Raw genomic sequence first — 18,613 nt, forward strand, 5'->3', positions numbered from 1 at the left:
TGATCGAAACAACAGCGGACGTATCGGCTCGTCGACAAGGCAGACAACCTATAGGTCTTCCGAGGTCAACGAGTCGGCCGAATTTTCGCTCGAGACGACGTTACCGCCATCTTTGGACGTTGGACCGGACACACTCGGCTGGGAAGGGAAACCGCGGGAGCCACGGCACCGGATGGAAAAAAAAGTCGGGATTTACGAATCGTGTAATATTTCATATGCATCCACGTGTCTATAAAAAAGGAAGGACGGACGATTCCCCTCGGGCACGTCTCCATGGGTCGTCGACTCGAGGAAAGTCGAGGAGAAGAGGACGATCCTCAGGAATAGTAGGTCTCGTGGTCCCGGTGCGACTTGGAGCGTTGGGCCCGACGTTCCATGAAGGCCGCCATCCTGCCGGACGGAATGGTGGCGCCTCGCTGCACCTGCAACGTGGAAGCCACCGTGAGCATGTCTCCCCGAGGACGAGGCCACCCCCGGAAAGCCCGACTCACCTTGAACCACGGCGAGGACAGACAAGTCTCCGCGTCGACCCGCCACTCCGCCGGGAGGAGCAGCATCCTGCCGAGGAGCTCCTTCGCGTCCTCCGACACGCCCTCGAAGTACTCGTCCAGGAAGCAGAAGTCGCAGTTGAGAATGTTGGACGTGGTCTCCTCGACCGAGTCGTCCAGGAAGGGCGAGAGACCGCTGGAAGCGAACGGCGACGTCAGGTCCGGGACCGAGAGGATCGCATCCGAAAGCGAAAGGGTACCCACCTGAGGAGTACGTAAACGAAGACGCCGGCGGCCCAGATGTCGGTGTAGGCGCCGGCCGGCCTGCCGAGCACCAGCTCCGGGGCGGCGAACTCCAGATCGGCAGGAGGGCGGACCTCGTTGCCGCTCGGCACGGTGACCGCGTCCCCGAAGTCGACGAGCTTGACTACGCCGGTCTCCCGGTCGACCAGCACGTTCTCGGGCTTGACGTCGAGGTGTGGGGTGGCGCGGCGATGCAGCCACTGCAGGGCGGAGAGTAGCTGGCTCGCGTACTTGCTGGCCGTGGCCTCGGTGTAGTCGGTCTGGCCGCTCAAGTGCCCGAACAGGGTGGGTCCCCGGACTCTGCGGAGGCGACGACGGGCCGAGTCAGCGACGGGACGAGGTGGGGCGGGGCGGAGCGGGTACTTACAGTTCTAGGACGATGGTGTCGACGCCGGGCTGCGGCGCGTTCTCGAAGAGGGCGAACGCCCTGACGACGTTGGCGTGATGGGTCGAGGCCAGCAGCTCGTACTCGGCCCTGGTCGAGGCCCGGGATTGCTTGTGCCGGGGCGTCTGCTTGAGGGCGACCTCCTGGCCGGTGCCGCGGTCCCTGGCCCTGCGGACCACCGCGAACCGGCCCCTGCCTAGCTCGTCCAGCTCGAGGTAGCGGCCGACGAACTGCTCGGCCTCCCAGCCGGTGCCGTCGTCTAGGGGCAGCGCGACGACGGTCGAGGGAGAGCTGGCGCTGCCGTCTCGACTGACGGCCCTGAAGCTGTAGGAGGCGCCCGGGGACAGCCGCAGCACCACCGGCGGGCCGGCCACCCTCTCGGCCGCCACCTGCCAGTTGGCCGAGGGCACGGTCCGGCGCTCCACCGTGCAGGGCCCGGGCACGTCCCCCGGCTCCCAGTCGACCTCGACCCTGTCCGAGCCCAGGACACGCGCCCAGGTGGTGCCGCTCGCTCCTGCCGAGGAAGAAGGCTCGCCGGTTATGCCGATCGCTAGGGTCGACGGGGTCGACCGCTGGATGGTAGTTACCCGTGACGTCGAGAGCGACGGTGGCAGAGCAGGCTCCGTTCTCTGTCCGCAGGTCGCAGCGGTAGGTGCCCGAGTCCGAGGGTCGGCACCTGGAGATCTCGAGGTAGACGATCCCGCCGGCGTTCTGCCGCGACCGGTGCCGCTCGTCCTCCTTCACGTACCAAGAGCCGGCTTCGCCTTCCTTCCACCAGGACACCGAGGCCCCGTCGGTCCTTCTGGCCTCGAGGGTGAGCCGCGCGACCTCGCCGGCCGCCACCTTGATCGGGGAGGAGGCACCGCCCGTCACCTCCGGGGGCAGCTTCTCCGAGGCGGCCAGGCTCCTCGAGGCGTTGGCCTTCCTGGGCCGGAAGGACCAGGCCCTGCTCGTCGAGGAATTCGGGACGAGGCTCGCCGGGATCCAGAGCTCCTCCTTGGCGTCGACCGGCGAGACTATCAGGCCCGGTCCGTCCAGGTGGGAGACCACGAGCTCGTCCCCGGCGTGCAGCTTGCCCCAGTCCGCCGCCAGTCGGACCCTGGCGCCCGGCGCGACCTGAAGAAATCGTCGTCAGCGAGGGCGCTCTTATGGAGCCGAGGGGTTCGCGACACGGACGCGGATGCCTCTCACCGGGGTGGGGTTCGGGCGGACAGGCGAGCGGGCCCTCAGGGTGTTGCGGAACCCCTCGAGGAAGTTGAGCCTGCTCTTGGTCGGGCTGGGGGTCCTGGTCGTCCCCGAGGAGTCCGCCTTCCTCCTGGACTCGGCCTTGTCCTTGGTGAGGGCCTTGGCGGGCAGGTCGCAGGGCGGGCAGGGCACCCGGGCCGCCCGCTGTCCCGCGTCGTCCGAGGAGGCGCTCCGGCCGAGGCTGCACGCCAGCAAATCATACATTTCCCGGTCGAGGGGTCGCCTTGGCCCAGCGATGCGGGGATATTCCGCATCTCGGCGGGGACTCTCGCCGCTTCCGAATATCCGCCGCATCCCGGGGCCTCTCGAGCGGATGCCGAGAGCCTTACCTGGTCTCGTATCCCAAAATTGCGCGACTCTACGCCCTCGTTTCCGTTTCCCCCTGCGTCAGCGAGAGCGTGGACAGAGAAGTCGGTCGCGAGATCCCCCAGGAACGGAAGCAAAGGGACCGGAGGACGAAGCTCGAGGCTGCCCAACACCAGAGGGAGCGGGAAAACGTTTCGATCCTCGCCCGTTAAAAAGGGGAAAGGGAACTAGGCGAAACGAAATGAAAAAAAGGGAAAAAGATACGAGTCGACGACTCCGGCAGGTTAGCTAGCGGTTCGCTCGGTGGCGCCGATCGCGAGACCTACGGAGCGTACACCAGCCTCCTCAGGGTTATCCTCAGGACGTTGGCCCCGTCTCTGCAGACTGCAACGAGCGACTCGGATGCGGCCGGTGAGGCGTCCGGTTAGTTGGAATACGGGAAGAGAAACGATAAAAGAGCGGTTAGTCGGGGGCGGCACACGCATGGACAACACCATCGGTCTCCTGATCGACTTACGATTTATTCTAGGACAAGGATGTTACGCTCTCACGAGTCGATATCATTAATAGCATAGAAGTATCTTCCAGTAATACGTGTTCGTATGTACATACACTGTAGCCTGTAGCTCTCGAGTGTGGCCGCATTATATAAATGTTATTAAAATTACTATAAATATATCGTACAGGTTTGTTTTTGTTCTTTCTCTTCTCCTCGTATCGTCAATAACATTAATACCGTACTTCCTCGGCGGGTGCCCTTGTATATACTGGAACGGATTAGCACGCACTATACAGGCTTTGGAGTGGCGACAGAGATAGGGATAGAAATAGAGAGGGAGAAAGAGCCAAGAGATAGAGAGAGAGAGCGAAAGAGCGACGGTAAATAGTCGAGTAATCGCTAAGTTGGAAAGAGATCGAGGATACGTTCAAAGGGACCGGCCATAGAGCTTGTAGGAACCGTTCCTTCGTAGAGCCGATGGCTTTTCCGTTTTGCCTCTTCTTACAAGCTCTACGGGGACCAACCGAGACCGCGTCCTCGGGGAAGGCCGGGGGGTCGCGCTGGACGCGGGGCGAAACGCGGACGCAAACGGTCAGACGGACAGAGCTTGGAACGTTTCTACCGGGACGCGTCGGGCCAGAAATCGAGGAGCGGGACGGACGCGGGGAAGGCGCGGCTACCGTTAACGTCTAGGTTACAGCGCGCGGTTATCGTGTCCTTTATAAAATATATAAAAATATGCCGGAACAAATATATTCACAGGTCGAGAGGCGTATGTATCCGTGTGTCCGTGCCCGTGTCCGTCTTGCGGGTCTCGCGCGATAGGAGCGAGAGGAGCGACCGGTGTAAAGTCAGTGGTAGAGAGACGCTTACAGTGGGTCTTTGGTAAGTTCCTTTTGGTAGGCAATGGGGGACTGTATGGCCTTGAGAAAGTCGCGCTGCGTCTGCAGGATGGCAGTGATGGTATCCACCCATTCCTGCCTCCGAGGACCGCCGTCCTCTACCGCAGCGCAGGAGAATCCTAGACCGGGTTTCCGGGGATCCGTCGACCGGATGACGAACTTCTCCGGATCGTCCGCGGAGTCCTCCAGGCTCATTTTGTTCACCTGGACATACGACGACGAGTCAGACCGACCGACTCGAACGACGTTCTCGAAGGGGGACCGGAGAGGTAAACTCGGAAGGAGCATCTTCCCGGGGAGCACGTAGGACGAGGGAGGTAAGGACCGAGTAGCGATTTACCTGAATGTGAGCCTTGTATATGTAGGCAGGACTGGTAAACTGAGTCTTTTTCCCGACCGCTTCGCTGAATATGACGTTCTGCTCGAAGAGAAAGACCTGCCACTCTCTGCCGCGGGTTGGCACGTTGGCTACCTCGGCGACGAGAAGCGGACCGTGCAGCAGAAGCTTACCCTGTGCGGTTATTTTTCCCTGAAAGAGGAAATTACGCGTTTCCTCGCATCTTGTACCGAAGGAGCACGTCGGCAGGAGGCGCGAAATAAGATACCGGGAGTAGGAGCAAAAAGAAACTCACGTCAAAACCCTGAAGTCTGCCCACGTCCATCATGTCGTTGGCTGCCTTGGGGATGACTCTCATCACGTGGACCGCGGCCCGCAGCCCTTCGATTTCCGATATCCTCTGGGTGCGCTCCGTCAGCCGCAGAGCCTCGCGGAGGAGCAGCTGGTACTTGGTGATTCTTTGGACCGGCTTGATCAACAGGTCGCACAGTTGCAGCCGGTGGCCGAGCTTCTGCCTGATATCCTGGAACCGCGTTTCGTCTCGATCACCATGGTCCACACTTTAGGCCCTAACCGAACGAAGCAAAGACTCTCTCCCGCGCTCACCTCGAAGTACGTGTCTATGTACTCGGACACGATGTACTCGGACACGGGCTTGTTCTGGCAGTAGACAACGTACATGTGCAGCTTCCTCTCGTACCTCTTGAACAGGGGCCCCAATTCCTCCGGCCGCTCCAGGCAACGTTCCAGCGCCTTCAGGAAGAAGCTGCGAAGCCGAATAAGTCGGAAAGCGTTCGGACGGTTCTCGAGCGTCGACTGCGTTGCCCTAACGACTTACTCTCGGTGCCATTCGTAGATGGCCTCGACGTTGCCGAAGACCATCTTGTCCTTGCCGCCTCGGAGGTCCTCCGGGAGAACGACGTCCGTCTCCGGGTCCCTCATCAGCGCCATGTAGCCCTCGACGATCTGGCGAAGGTCGTTGACGTAGTCCCGCTCGGTGTCAACGAGTTCCCTGACGACGAAGCGCCGCTTGGCCAGGGCTGCCGCCTCCGGGTCGGTCGAGCCGTCCGGGACTCCGCTCGCCGCGGAACCGGAAGCGGTCCCGTCGTCGACTGCGGGCGGCAGCGGCGGAGGCAACGGGGGCGGCGGCGGGGGCCGTCCGGAGGCGCGCAGTAGGCTCTGCCTCTCCCGGTTCTCCGAGTGCTGTTCCTGGGAGGGGGAGAAGATCGTCGTTAGGGACTCCCGGGGACTCGCCGAGCTCTCGGGACTCTTACCATTCTCTCCTTGACGATCCGCTCGATTTCCGCGAGGTCGGCACTCGCGCCGCCGTCCAACGTCTCGATGGAGCGCTCCGACACCTGCCGAACGAGGAAAAAGGGTCACTGGCGCGGCCGGGAGTCGACGCGACGCCGAGCGGCGGGACGCGTCATCGGCGTACCGAATCGCCGCCGGCGAGATTAGAGCGCTCGCTCCGTCCTTATCGGAGATAAGGCGTACACTCGACGGAGGCGGACTAACCCGTTTGCCGGGCAACTGGTCGGGGATGGCCGAGCCGGGCTGGGCGTTCGCCGTCTGCACGTTGAGGATGGGCTCGGTGATGGGCTTCATGGGCGGCGGCAACTCGAGATCGTCCTCGGCGTCCTCGCCGCCGTTCTGCTCGAGGAAGGCCGGTCGCTCGAGGTCCTCGGGTTCCTCGGCCTCCTCCTCGTAGGGCTCCTCCTCCTCCTCCTCGCCCTCGGAGGGCGGCCGCGTGTTCTTATCGGCGGCGGGCAGCTCGAACCTCTTCTCCGAGGCGGCCTTCTTCGCGGCGGCCGGGGCCTTCTCGACCTTGCCTTGACTGAGCTTCCGGAGAGGCGGCGGCAGCCATTTCCTCCTGCGAGCACGGCCCGACCGGGACTGTCAGCCGGACACCTGCGCGCCCGACCCACGGATCGACGGCATCGACGCGGAAATTGGAACCGGCCCACGCGCCGCCCGTCCTCCCCTCTCGAGATCCCGGAAACCGATTCGCACCGCTTCGGGAACGGCTTCGGGAACGGCTTCGGGAGCGACTTCGCGACCGCGAGCAAACCGCGCCGCAACCGGCCGCGCGATTAACACTCGTCTCGCGCGCGGCCGCGACCGCGGCCGCGGCCGAGCGGATGCGGGGGATCGGGAGACGCGCGTGCCAAGAACGGAGTGCCACGTAAGCGAGCGGGAGTCCTCGACTCCGACTTACCCGGCGAAGCCGCGCCTCTTGTTCCCGGGGGAGCTGGTGCCGGCCGATCCGCTTCCGTCGCTGCCCAGGGTCTCTGTAACGCGAAGCGAGTCGTCCGGTGGATATTAACCCGGAGGCGAGCTCGGCGACCCGCGACCCCGGCCCCTCGGATTATCGGAGATCCGCGTTCCGCGAGACCGGCCCCGGAAATGGGCGCCGCTCGAGTTTGTCCGGATTTGGTGACCGCTTTAAAAATAGGCGATTCCGGGAGCCTCTCCCGACGACGAGATACGCGGCAACGATCCGAGGACTTTGGGAGGAACGGTTCCCTCCCTCCCTCGGACCACCTCGGATGCATCGCGAGGTCGACAGACCGCATCCGTATTTTTAGACCGAACGAGGAACGTAGGTGTGCGCGTCCGAGCCGATCGAAGTCGAGGCCCGGAGACGCGAGAGGTCGAGGTCGACGTCTCCGCCGGCTTCCCGGCGGAAGAGGGACGGTGCTTACCGATGTCCTCGGCGGTCGCCGAGGCGGAGACCGAAGCCGCGGCGTTGGAGGTCTGCGAGGGCGCCTTCCTCGAGGGCGAAGTCCTGCAGGAGGGCGCCGGGGGCTGCTTGAGGGCGCTGGTGGGCACCAGGCCCTCCGCGGGGGGATCGGCCTGGCCCGGAAGGCGCACCAAGGTCCACTCGGCCGACGTCGAGCTGCCGCCGTTCTCCAGCACCTCCACCTGCTGGCCCTTGGTCACCGTGAGCTCCCGTGTGCCCGGGGTCGCCGAGTGGTCCGCCACCACCCACGTCATCTCCGCTACTCCGGTCTGCAACGACAAGGGGCCGGTGACCGTCCGGTGGCGATCCGGAATCGTCCGGGTCGACCGGGACCCGATCGATTCCGCGCATTCTTGCCGTCGAGGAAGGAGACGGACGCGGGAACGTATTTATAGAGAAAGAGAGACGACGCTTTGGGTTTTTTGAAAGCCCGCGACCTACCGCCGCCTTTGAATTTCGCGGCCCGGCGGAGCGGCTAGGGGATTTAGTGCCGCCCCGATGGGCTCGAGCTCGGTCCGCCTCCTAGGGGAATCAAATATAGAAGGGAAGCGAGCGCGATCGCTCGGGTTTGGGTCACGGTCCATGCGAGCCGCCGAACCTGGCTGCGCGAGGGGAGAAACGAATCCCATCCGATCCGGACGCGCGGCAGGCCCGGAAGCGTCGATTCATCCGGTGAACCACCGAGGCCCGAGGGTGGACGAAGCGTGGGAATCGATCGAACGACCCGAGTCCGGGGTCAAGTCCGGCCGACGTAAACCGGGCCAAGAGGGCACTCGCCCCCTACGCCGGACCGAGAGACGATCGCCGATCGATCGGGGCTCGGTTCCGCGTCGACCCTCGTCGACTCACGGTTGGGGTAGGTCCGAGTTCGATCTGACCGCGCGGGGCCTCGAGCCCCGAAGGTACCTGCGCCAGGGAGGGTTGCCTCTTGAGCCTGGCGTGGAAGGAGCCAGGGGTGTCGATGGTGTGCTGCCTGGCCAGGGCGTGATGCGGCGGGGCAACGGACGTCTGTCGGAACCAGGGCAGCGAGATCTTCCTACGGGTCTTTTGCACGATCGTCGCCGGCTTGCCGGCCGGGGACGACATCGGGGCCTGCTTCGAGGCCTCTCGGCCGTGTCCTCTCGATGACTCTCGATGCCTTTCGATGCCTCAGTCGGCGCCGACCTCGGGGCGGAGGCGCGGCGGAGCGACCATCCTCTGGCGCGAGCCCGGACTGGAGAACGCCTGGAGCCCGGCCGACCCGAGAGTCGGCTCCGTACTGGTCCTCGGGTCCGCAGCCTCGATGCGCCACCCCGAGGGGCCGGCCTCGCCGGGGATATTCCCGTGACCGAGCGAGCCCGTCTCTGTCGCGCGCCTTCGCGGTGGAGGCGCTCTCTCTCTTTCTCTCTCTCCGTCTCCTTGTCCCTCTGTCGACGGCGCGCGACGCCACCCGACGCCTGCGCCTCCTTCGGCGACCCCCTACGTTACGCCCCTCGCGAGCTTCAATCCTTCCCCCGTGGCCTGCCAAGGGGTACGGTCGACTCGGCCAAGGAAGCTACGGGTGCGAGTGGTTTACGGGACCGGACTCTCGGGGATCGAGGAACCTTGCCGTTCGGTATCGACGGACGGCGGTCGTCTCGAGGCCTCCGGTCAACTTTTAGGAGGGGTCGCCATCCCAGTTATTAACGTACAAGGTTAATCCGCCCGTCCGTCGACAAGGGCATCAACGGCAACATGTGCAACGCCTGCGCCCTGCGGACGCTGCGCTCGCGAAGGACTCGCGAGCACTCGAGCGTCTGCTCCGAAAAATCGACCCTGCGCCACTGACCTCTGCGCGACTACGCGCCGATCAAGGGACGCTTCGGACCGAATCGATGACGGTCCTTAGCCTCCGCGTTCAGCGAGGACTCCTTGGAGGCGTCCCCCCGACCTCCGGCAACAGGACGGCTTTACGGGTTTCGAGTTCTCCTTCTCCCGGAATTTCATACCGTTCTCCTTGTCGAGCAATCACTCGAGGAGGATTCTAGCGACGCGACCAATCGCTCCTAATTCGGACGATCGACATCCCGACTTTTCTAGTTTTTAGGAGATATAAAAGTTGTACCGCGTTGTTGGTAACTCGAGATGAGACTCGTTGCCTCGAGGATGAGCGATTTATAATGACGGGTGGAGGAATAACTCGAGGTTTAAGGGAATTCGCGTAGGTAATCGCGGGCACACGTATCCGGTAGCGCGTCCATTTTGCCATCGGCAGATTTTTAGAGGTGGACGTTCCGATGCACCTCGCGCCCATAAATCTACGCACTCGACGAGCACGTTTAATATTTTTTTTTTCTGGAGGTTTATCTTAAAGATCGTTTACCTTATCCGAATCCGTGGTGTTGGTGGATCCGAACGAGGCCAGGGAGTTCCTGTCGAGGTTCTCCACGCTGTCGTCCAGCGACGTGCACTCCTCCAGGTCGCGGCTCGATCGCTGACTGGAGCTCTTCTTCGCGGGGCTCTTCGGCATACTCAAACTGAAATAAGTTTCCTGAATGACCTCGCGGAGTCTCTTGACCCAGAGTTGTTTCGCCTCCAAAGAGTTGGCCCTTAGAACGACGCGCGTGTCTCCCGTGGGTGCTCGCCCGGTCCAGACCGCGAATTTGCATTCGTCTCCTTCGATGTGTTCCGTGACCCCGAGCTCCGAGGTCATCAAACGGCTCTTGTAGATGTATTTCACCTGGTTGGATCGACCGGGAAGAAACGAATAGGAAAATTAACGAGCATTGGATTTGTTAGGGCAAGGCGGATTTACGTTCGGTTACGGGATGACCCAATGCGAGGCGAGCACGCACCTTGCCAGCGGAATCCTTTACTTCTTTACTGAAGAGGAGGTATAGCTCGAAGAGGAATATGTGTCGATCCCTGCCTTTTCTTATTAGCTGTTTAGGGTCCCAGACCGTGAAGGAGTCTTGGAGAACCACGTCCCCTAGGGTATCTATCCTGACGTCGCAGCCTTCGAGGAGGCTCAAGTGTAAGGCATCGTTTGCTTTCTTAGGCACATTCAGCATCACTTCCAATCCGTCCTTGATTTCACCCTGCCCTTCTTGGCAGCAGGCCTGATCGCAAAGTAGGAAATATTTCCAAGTTAAACGACTTTTCTCTTATGACGCATCTAAAGAAATTCGGGACTGCTTGAACGCTCTCTCTTTAAGTACCTGAAGATCCTTGAGCAAGAGTTGATACTTCGTGATCCTTTGAACGGGTTTGATTAAGTACGCAGCTATGGGATGCTCGACTCTGTGTCTTCGCTGCAGCTCTTCGAACCAAGTGCCACCATGAGCAACCAGTAATTGATTGCTCTCGGGTTTGTTCTTGCAGTAAGTGACGTACATGTCGAATTTAACGGCCTAAAATGCAACGCACGGACATTTTTATCTGATTTACGATTCGACTAACAAGGTATCTCGAATGGTAGCGCCTAATCTCTCACCCAGGTGACGAAACAGTGTCCAACATCCTCGGGCATAGTCTCGTATTTTTCCAGCTCGCGTAGGAAGGTATCGCAATGAAACCGATGGATCTCTTCCATGTTGCTGAAAATGACAGATTCGCGTCCTTGCAGTCCTTGTGGAACGGCAGCCTTTCCGTTTCGAGTCTCCTCGAGGAAACAACGGATGCAAGTTTCCAGGTCCTTCACGTAGGTGCGCTCGGTTTGCAGCAATTCAGCCATAATGAACCTGGAAAGTTGAAATATTGTTTTAATTAGAATAAGTAGAGACACGCCAGAAGTTACCATCTACTATCAGGGAACTTACTCTTTCCTACGTGCGGATCTCCGTTTCTCCTCGTTTAGCTCTTTCAGATCTTTCCCTTTGATTTTCTCTTCGAGGAGAGGATCGGAATTACGATCAATCGACAAGTCTTTATGTACTTCGTCGGATTGGATACCAAGATCATCCTCGATCTGCGTCTTGTAATTGTCCATTCGCATGCTGAAATCTTTGTATCGTTGGTCCACCTCGGCAACGGATTGCTTGATGGCTGCGGCATGAGCATGCCCCTTTTCGACAAGATTATCGGCCAGCTGAATGAGCAGCTTCACTCGGTCTCGAGTTTCCTGTCGTCGTGTCAAATGTTTAACATTCGTTCGAAAAGACTCGACGAAAAGCTCAACAGGTAACTTAATAAACGGGAGGAGCCTAATGATGCAAATCGATTCTTCCCTCGAAAATACCAGGTTACAAGAATCATTTGGATACGTTAATTTCTTTCACCAATAAGGTTTCGTTCGGTTAGCAATTTTTTTCCTAGTGTTATCTACCGCCAGAGTTCACAACCATCGTACTACGAAGCTACGTGAATATAATTGTAACAGTCCAACGATTTGGTGCCATTTGGCAGAGGTTCTTACACTCCTAGGATTGTGCAACCCGGTGACGTGGGTTGTTCTCTTTAGAGCTTACGACTTCTCGTCCATCGAAGTCGAAAGCAACGATCGACGCGTGAGGGTTTTCAAAGAGAGATCAAAGGAATGCTCCAAGGATAGGAAACGGAAAATCGTCTCTTATAAACCAATTGTGAACCCTTAGTGCTCAAAATGATTAACGGCTCAAAAAAGAAAACAAAACCGCGAGAACCTTAAATCGATTTGCCTCCCTACACTCATCGACGAACGTACCTTAGCCGCTCCCTTGAACTCGTTGTGTTCCCGAAGAAGGTGCTCGTTTTCCATCCGATTTTTTCCGACGTTAGTATGAGTAGCCAAGTACAATTCCCCGGTTTCCCTGATCCACTCCAAGGCTTGCTTGGCGGTACGTTCGAAAAGGACATACTGGTGGCACTGATCCAACCGTCTCTTTCGCTGAGTCCAATACTCGAGTACCTTGTTCTCCTTGCTCAACAACTCCTCCAAAATATCTGCAACCCGACAACAAGAGAAACAACTAGCGTTTGATGGAGTGAACGAATCTCGAGAAATTATCAACGAGCGCCGAACCGGCTGGAAGTACCCACTTTTGACTTTGTTCTCCGAGCCGGCGTTGCTCGTCTGGTAGCTGTAGAACTGAAGACTCCGATTCGTGTATTTCAGGAAGGTCTCGGCAGTCCTCCGCACCAAGGTGCAGGCCTTCAAGAAGGCCTCCTTCTGCTCCTGGTGCTTCCCTACGAGAGTCGGGACCTGTCCGCCCTTTTCACCGCTGGCGCACCAGTCCTCGTCTCGCTTGTATTCTCTTTCTAGGCTGTCCAAAACGGAGCGCACTTGCTCGGCGGTTTTGTAGAAATTGATGCTAGCCGTGACCAATTTGTGCCGTTCCTCGGCGCACGTTACCAGCTGCTGCCACCGCTTTGTAACGTCCTCGGCAACGTCGCGTATACTCTTAGGGTCGTAGTGATTCGCGCTGACGAGAGCATCCGCCCTGTGTTTTACCTAGGGTCAAGGAAAAATTTTTCAATCGGTCTCTTTCTATGATCTGCTTCTTGAAAGAGATCTACCCGACCGAGAGAATTCGTCAGAAGAATGATTACCTGCACGGCGGAAGTGTGCGTCTTCTCTATGGCCACTTGGAATTGTTCGTGTTCCAGACGTAGCTGCTCGGCGTCTTGCAGATTCTCGGGAACTCTGAGCGAAGCCAGGAGCATCGCCTCGCCGTTTCTGATCCAGTTGGCCACGTGAGTCGCATCCGACTGCAGCTGGACCAACTGAGCGGCCTGCTCGAGTCTTACGCGCCGCATTTCCGCAAGATCCTCTGCATCCATCTCCCGTTCGTTCAGAAACTCGAGGAGAACCTGGACTCTGGCCGTGGCGCTGTGCTGTCCATCGGCCATGATGCACACGCCGGCTTGCTCCAACACCTGATCACGGGATCACGAGATAAAACGAGAGTCGATGCCGTTTTTCCTTTTCAACGTCTTAAGCGGAAGAGACCGTCGATACCTGGGCCAGCTCTTGTCCCTGCTGCAGGACCTGGAAAGCCGTGTTCTGCATATGGGCGACCCCATCGTTGTGCACGCGGAGCAGTTGCTCCGGGGAGCCTTCCCGAGGTGAACCCTGCAACTCCTGGGCCCACATCTCCAGCTGGCCGCTTGCTTCCAAGGCGTCTCTTTCGAAGACGCGCAACCGCAGACATAGTTCCAGCCTCAGCTTTCTGGTCGCCCAAAGGTCTTCGAGTTCTTGGCGAAGACCCGCCAATCGGTCCAGAGCCGCCTCCACTGCGGAAACCTTCGTCGACCGAACCAGATACATTCGGATCAATCGACAGTCTCCGGATCGCTGGAACGAAAAGACGGATAGAAATCGTTACTTACAGATCCGGTCGTGTCCGGGCCGTCGTTCGAGTCCCTCAGCTCCTGGAGCAAAGCTTCCCCCTGAGCGATGGTCGAGGCGCAAGCCTCGTGGCAAGAAGCTCGGTGCTGAGTGCACTGATCCAACAATCTCTCGGCGGTGTCCAGGCTTTCGGCGACCTCGTCCTGCTGCAACTCTTGCCGCAACTCGTCGACCCATCCGCTCAGCTGGAAATACACGTTTGTACTTGGACCTAGTGAAATACACGGCTGCACGTTTAATTACAGCAAGACGGACTCATCCTAGCGGACCTCTTTCTCGTGGGTGTAAAACACGACCGCCAAGTCCAACCTGCGACGACGCTGTTCCACCCTGGCAGCGAAACTGCTCACGTGAGCTTCCAGTTCCTGAGCCACGGCGTAGATCTCATCGGCGGCGCACTCGCCGGTATGGGCGAGCTCTTCGGCGGCCGTTAACAGCTTCGTCGCGTTCGTATACGTGTTCTGGGCGACGTTCTCGAAGTGCTCGTGGCTCTTCTGATAGACCCTGGCTTTTTGGAGGTTCCGACCGACGCCGGTGTTTTTCCTTATGAAGACCTCGCCGTGATTGGTCAGCCAATCGAGCACTTGCTTCACGTCCTCCTGGAAGAGCCTGAAAATATAATTATTTCGGTAGGAGAAAAATGTCGATCCGCCAACGCTTTCGAGAGTGCCTTAAATCATCCGAGTGGAGCGGACGGGGGGCGGACAGATAATTATGAACATCGTGCGAGTACCATGGTGCGCTCGCGAAAGAGTCTTCGCGAAGACCCAAAGAGACGTACTCGGGCCACTCCACCCCGAGTCGGGGCACCGACGGGCACGCCTCTCGAACGCGCCTCGAAACGCAACGACTTTCTTTCGCGAAAAGGACGGTATTTCCTTCTTCAACGAATCTAATCAAATTATGTGAAACGCTCGGAACGGTCGGACGAGTCCCAAGCCAAGGTGGAATGTCCTAGGCGTATCTCGAGGAGAGTGAATCGGTGTTTCGTTGGAGTTCAGGCAACGACAAAACTAAAACATGAAATCGGGGCACGACACAGATATCGCGGTAGAGATACACGGGGTAAAACTTGGCGTTTACGAGTTAATAAAAAGTTTAAAAGGGCACACAAGGATATATCGTGCCTTATACCTCAAAGCGAGACGCTGATGAAGCTTGACTTTACGGGCATGCCAGCGAGCTTCGAGGGCTCGGTGATGGCCGAGAATTCGGTGAATGACGGCCAAGACATGAGAGGCTCCTTCGCTGTAATCCGCAGCCGGGTTCCCGCTCATTCCTCCGCCACTGCCGCGGCCGCCGTCCATTCCGTGTCCCTCTTGACTCTATCCAGGGACAAGCCAATCCATTTCTATGCATTTCTATGCACCTCTAGGCGTGTCTAGGCACTCGTGGGGCATTTAAACGCATCCCGGGCACCGTCGGCCTCGCGGCCCTTCACGATATCCTTCCACGTCTAGGGCGTGCAAAGTTGACGGTACCTTTCCCTTCCTCCTTTTTACGGTTAACATGCGTGCACCCCGTACCGGGTCGGTTAGACGATATACGAAGAAAGGACAGAGCCGCATGAGCCAAAGCGAGTACTTGTTTAGGGACCGGGAGCCTGGAGACGGACCCGGCCGAAGCCTCGAGGAACCGCGGCCGGGCCGACTCCGTCGTCGGCGGGGGATCCTACGAGGAAACCTACGAGGGTCGAGGTCGGAGCGAAGGCAACGTGCAGGTTCAAGGTCAACGCACTCAGGTAGGAAAGGGCGGTCGGACGGATGGACATACGTGTTTTCTTGCGGCGTGGTCAATCCCCTGGGGTTGATTACAGACTTGCACCAGATGATCCAGTTGGTAAAGAAGCTTCTTACTGGTACTGTGTACCTAAACAACGGTATCAGCCAAACCCGATTATTAGTGTTTTCGTACTAGGCAGGAAGAGACGGATTTATTCCCTCCGGTGCCACCGACTCGACAGAATCGGTGAACCGGTGGGAAAGTATGTCGCTATCAAGACGAGGCCTCGATAAAATACTGTACAAGTTTATTACAAGGTGATTCGACGCCTTCGCTTCCGCATCTTCCGATACGATCGGTTTCCGTGACACGATCTAGGTTTCTTCGATTTGAAGTAACGACGGTTTCGAGGACGACCGGAAGCGAAGGAATCGAAGCCAGATCGTCCGACACCCATCGTTAGCAACGCCAACCCTGAAACGAGTAAAGGGTCTTCGCCGTGAAGTTAGTCGAGGGTATCCTTAAGACCCAGGCATCGAGCATTCCAGCATTCAACCACCCAGGGCAGGAACCGCTTAAAAATACGAAATATATCCCGTACATAATCGGTGCGATATAGATCCGCTGAGACAGGGTTGCCCGTCGTGCTGCCGACTCCGCTCGGACTGTGGCAAACTTGCAGCATGGAGCCCAGTCCGCTCAAGAGTGCCTGGTAGGCGTTGTACACCTGCCAAATACCATTTTCTTATCGTAAGGTAATCGATCTCTCGCCCGGACGGAACTGATCATCGGCCGTTCGCTTAGGGAGAAGATCTTTGGAAGGATGGAAACGTAACCGATGTCACTTTACCTCGGTGTACGCCTGACACATAGCCTCATAGAGGGTTTGGTGTTGCCTGATGTGGGATTCCAGCACGGCGATTTCGTTCGGTAGACTCGTGGAGTCGCAGGCTTGGCTCCACCCGGAAACGCTGTCCACGTACTGCTCGGCTTTGTGGTGGAACATCACGCTCAGCCCTAAAACGGCGGTGCGCTCGTCGAGGCCAGCTGCGAACTCCTTCCAAGCTCGATCCAATCTACCGGCTACGGCACGAACGTGGCCGGCTGCGTAATGCTGCGTCTCCAACAGCCTGCCCGCCATCGTCAGGATTTTATTGATGTTTACGTAGACGTTCATGGAGCTCATGGTGAAGTGCTTGTGCTCCTCCTGGAGGTTCTTAGCTAGCTGGTACGAGCGGCCGATTTCGACGTAATTCGCTAGAAATGCCTCTCTGTTGTGACATATCCAATCGAACATCTTCTCGCAGTCCTGCTCGAAGAGGCGCAATTGGAAACATTGGTCTAACTTCATCTTCTTGATGTGCCAGAGTTGCAGAAGATGTTGCTGCGCCGCGTGTACCGAGTCCAAATGTTGAATAACCAAGGCTGCCAATGCTCTACCATCTGGATCTGCACCGCCGGATGCTCCGCTCTCGATACTACCACCTTCTCCACAGTTTGCGGAAATGCCTAAAATCCATTAAAGGTTGTTAGGTGCTGCGTAAGAAAATTATTTATAGGACGATACGAATGAAAAATGTAACACTCGCCATTGTTGAAGCGTTGAAGCAAACGTTGTCCGACCGCTTCGACATCTTCCACAGGAACTTTCATGATTTTCTTCTTCATCTCGTTGTGCAGTTCGATACCGTGCTTAGCCCCGCCAACGTCGTCGGCGAAGTCGTTACGGCTTAGGTCCTCTTGTAGGTCGTCTAATCTATCTAAAAGGTCAGCCGCTTGCCAGGTAAAATCCTCGACCGCCAATCGGGTATCTATCCACTGCGCGTGGTCGTATTGCAAAGAACCGTCCAAATCGGAAGTCAGTTGCGAAGGATCAATGATCTTTGCAAGGGCCTCCAAGCTAATCGTGTTAATCTGTGGATCAAAACGCATATGATACATAATTATATTAAAAGTGGGATCCATCTATAAAAATATACGAATGCAGGTTCACTCGAAATATTAATCGCGTATTAACGACTTGAAAACTGAGAAATTCTCAGTAGCGTTTTTAGCGGCAATGGTTGCGCCTGCATTGATCCTACTTGATTGTATTCGATGAATGTCAAAAGCCCCTTGTGCTAAAGTAGGGCAGAGGAGGGTGGGTCTGTAGAGCCAAGGTCATGCATATATACCGTTATTACTATATCTTTCATATTTGCTCTATCCCCTACAGCTATTGATTGCTCTATTTACCTCAAAGTTGTACTTTTTCTGCTTCGCCAGAGATGTCCTTTGCTTCTGCCAAAAATTATCTGGCTTGATGATGAATGCCACATGCACGGACCGGTGAAAATGTTCGTGCAACACCTAGGTGATAAACGTAGTCCATAAATTATACTTCTAACATCCATTACCGGTAACTAAAATCACAGCGTTAGGCTCCACAGACCTTAAGAATTGGCTTTACCGAGTCCCAAGTTGCACCTCGCATATCCACGATAACCGTGAAACGAAGGCCTCTGGCTTCGTCATTTGGAATGGCTAGAAGATATTGCAACAGACGACGGTAATCTTCTGGCTTGGCCCGTTCGCGTCTAGAAGTGGTTGGAAACACTAGCACTGGACCTCCCCGCCGGTCTCGACCACCAGGGAGTATGGCAAGACGTTCCTGGAGCAGAGGAAGAACCTCTGCCGCTCTCGTCCCATCCATTGCTTCAACTAAAAAAAATGTTACATTCAAATATGACATCCTAGCCTAAGAAACAACTGACCACAGAGATTAGTGGTCTAATCTTTGTTACTCATTGCTTACGTTTTGTAGCAACTTTCCATTTCTTTTCTAATTTGCATGAAATAATCCAACATTTTGTAGGTACACATTAGTATTATTCTTCCAGAGATAAAATAATCTGAATCTAGAATTTCAGATTCAGACAGGTTGTAAGAGTTGACGCCGCGCAGTGGAATCGGAGTTAAATTACCACCGACAGAGACCGACGGGTAATAACTGATACCGCATTAATTGAAAAGATACGACAGGGTGTCCAACAGGCCCAACGGGCAACGGGACAAGAACCACTCCGGAAGAAATTCGTTTTACCTGCTCGAGTTCAGGGCAGTGGAATGGAGTCCCTGGTTGCTGCTAACCTCAAAAGCGATCCGGAAGTCGGTGCCCTTGCAGATACGGCATCACGGTTCATATTGTCGTTCCATAGGCACTCAGAAACCGTCAGACAATGCGAGGACGCAGCTTCTCCCTTTTCTCGTTACGGTATTGTCGGCCATATTCTTACATTCTTTTAGATTCTCTCTGATCCTGTCGATGGCCGTCTGCGGTCGTCCGCCAAAACGGACCACTGGCGAATGTGGGCGAATACCGTCGCCGAAGATTCGTTTACCAATACAGGCATTTCATTGG

At 57.2% G+C, this 18,613-nt stretch overlaps 1 protein-coding gene across 1 annotated transcript; it reads right to left on the bottom strand.

The window, feature by feature from the left end:
* Positions 1 to 190: 190 nt before the first annotated feature.
* Positions 191 to 18,537, bottom strand: LOC105699015 (triple functional domain protein). Its single transcript, XM_023433884.1, is given in 36 exon segments — positions 191 to 422; positions 492 to 684; positions 753 to 1,091; positions 1,159 to 1,690; positions 1,764 to 2,292; positions 2,368 to 2,463; positions 2,465 to 2,602; positions 2,751 to 2,889; positions 4,100 to 4,332; positions 4,469 to 4,657; positions 4,761 to 4,988; positions 5,072 to 5,231; positions 5,304 to 5,674; positions 5,740 to 5,823; positions 5,984 to 6,338; positions 6,684 to 6,756; positions 7,171 to 7,477; positions 9,550 to 9,906; positions 10,022 to 10,285; positions 10,385 to 10,576; positions 10,660 to 10,906; positions 10,985 to 11,286; positions 11,848 to 12,086; positions 12,183 to 12,594; positions 12,693 to 13,019; positions 13,102 to 13,386; positions 13,473 to 13,676; positions 13,761 to 14,100; positions 14,626 to 14,816; positions 15,265 to 15,360; positions 15,815 to 15,940; positions 16,064 to 16,722; positions 16,803 to 17,127; positions 17,449 to 17,562; positions 17,645 to 17,913; positions 18,296 to 18,537. Coding segments are annotated over 35 exon segments (9,012 nt in total). The 5' UTR covers positions 17,906 to 17,913; positions 18,296 to 18,537; the 3' UTR covers positions 191 to 317.
* Between the last annotated feature and the right edge of the window lie 76 nt (positions 18,538 to 18,613).

Source organism: Orussus abietinus, unplaced genomic scaffold (assembly GCF_000612105.2).
Source record: "Orussus abietinus isolate OABI.00-Male unplaced genomic scaffold, Oabi_2.0 scaffold3, whole genome shotgun sequence".
Classification (NCBI taxonomy): Eukaryota; Metazoa; Arthropoda; class Insecta; order Hymenoptera; family Orussidae; genus Orussus; species Orussus abietinus.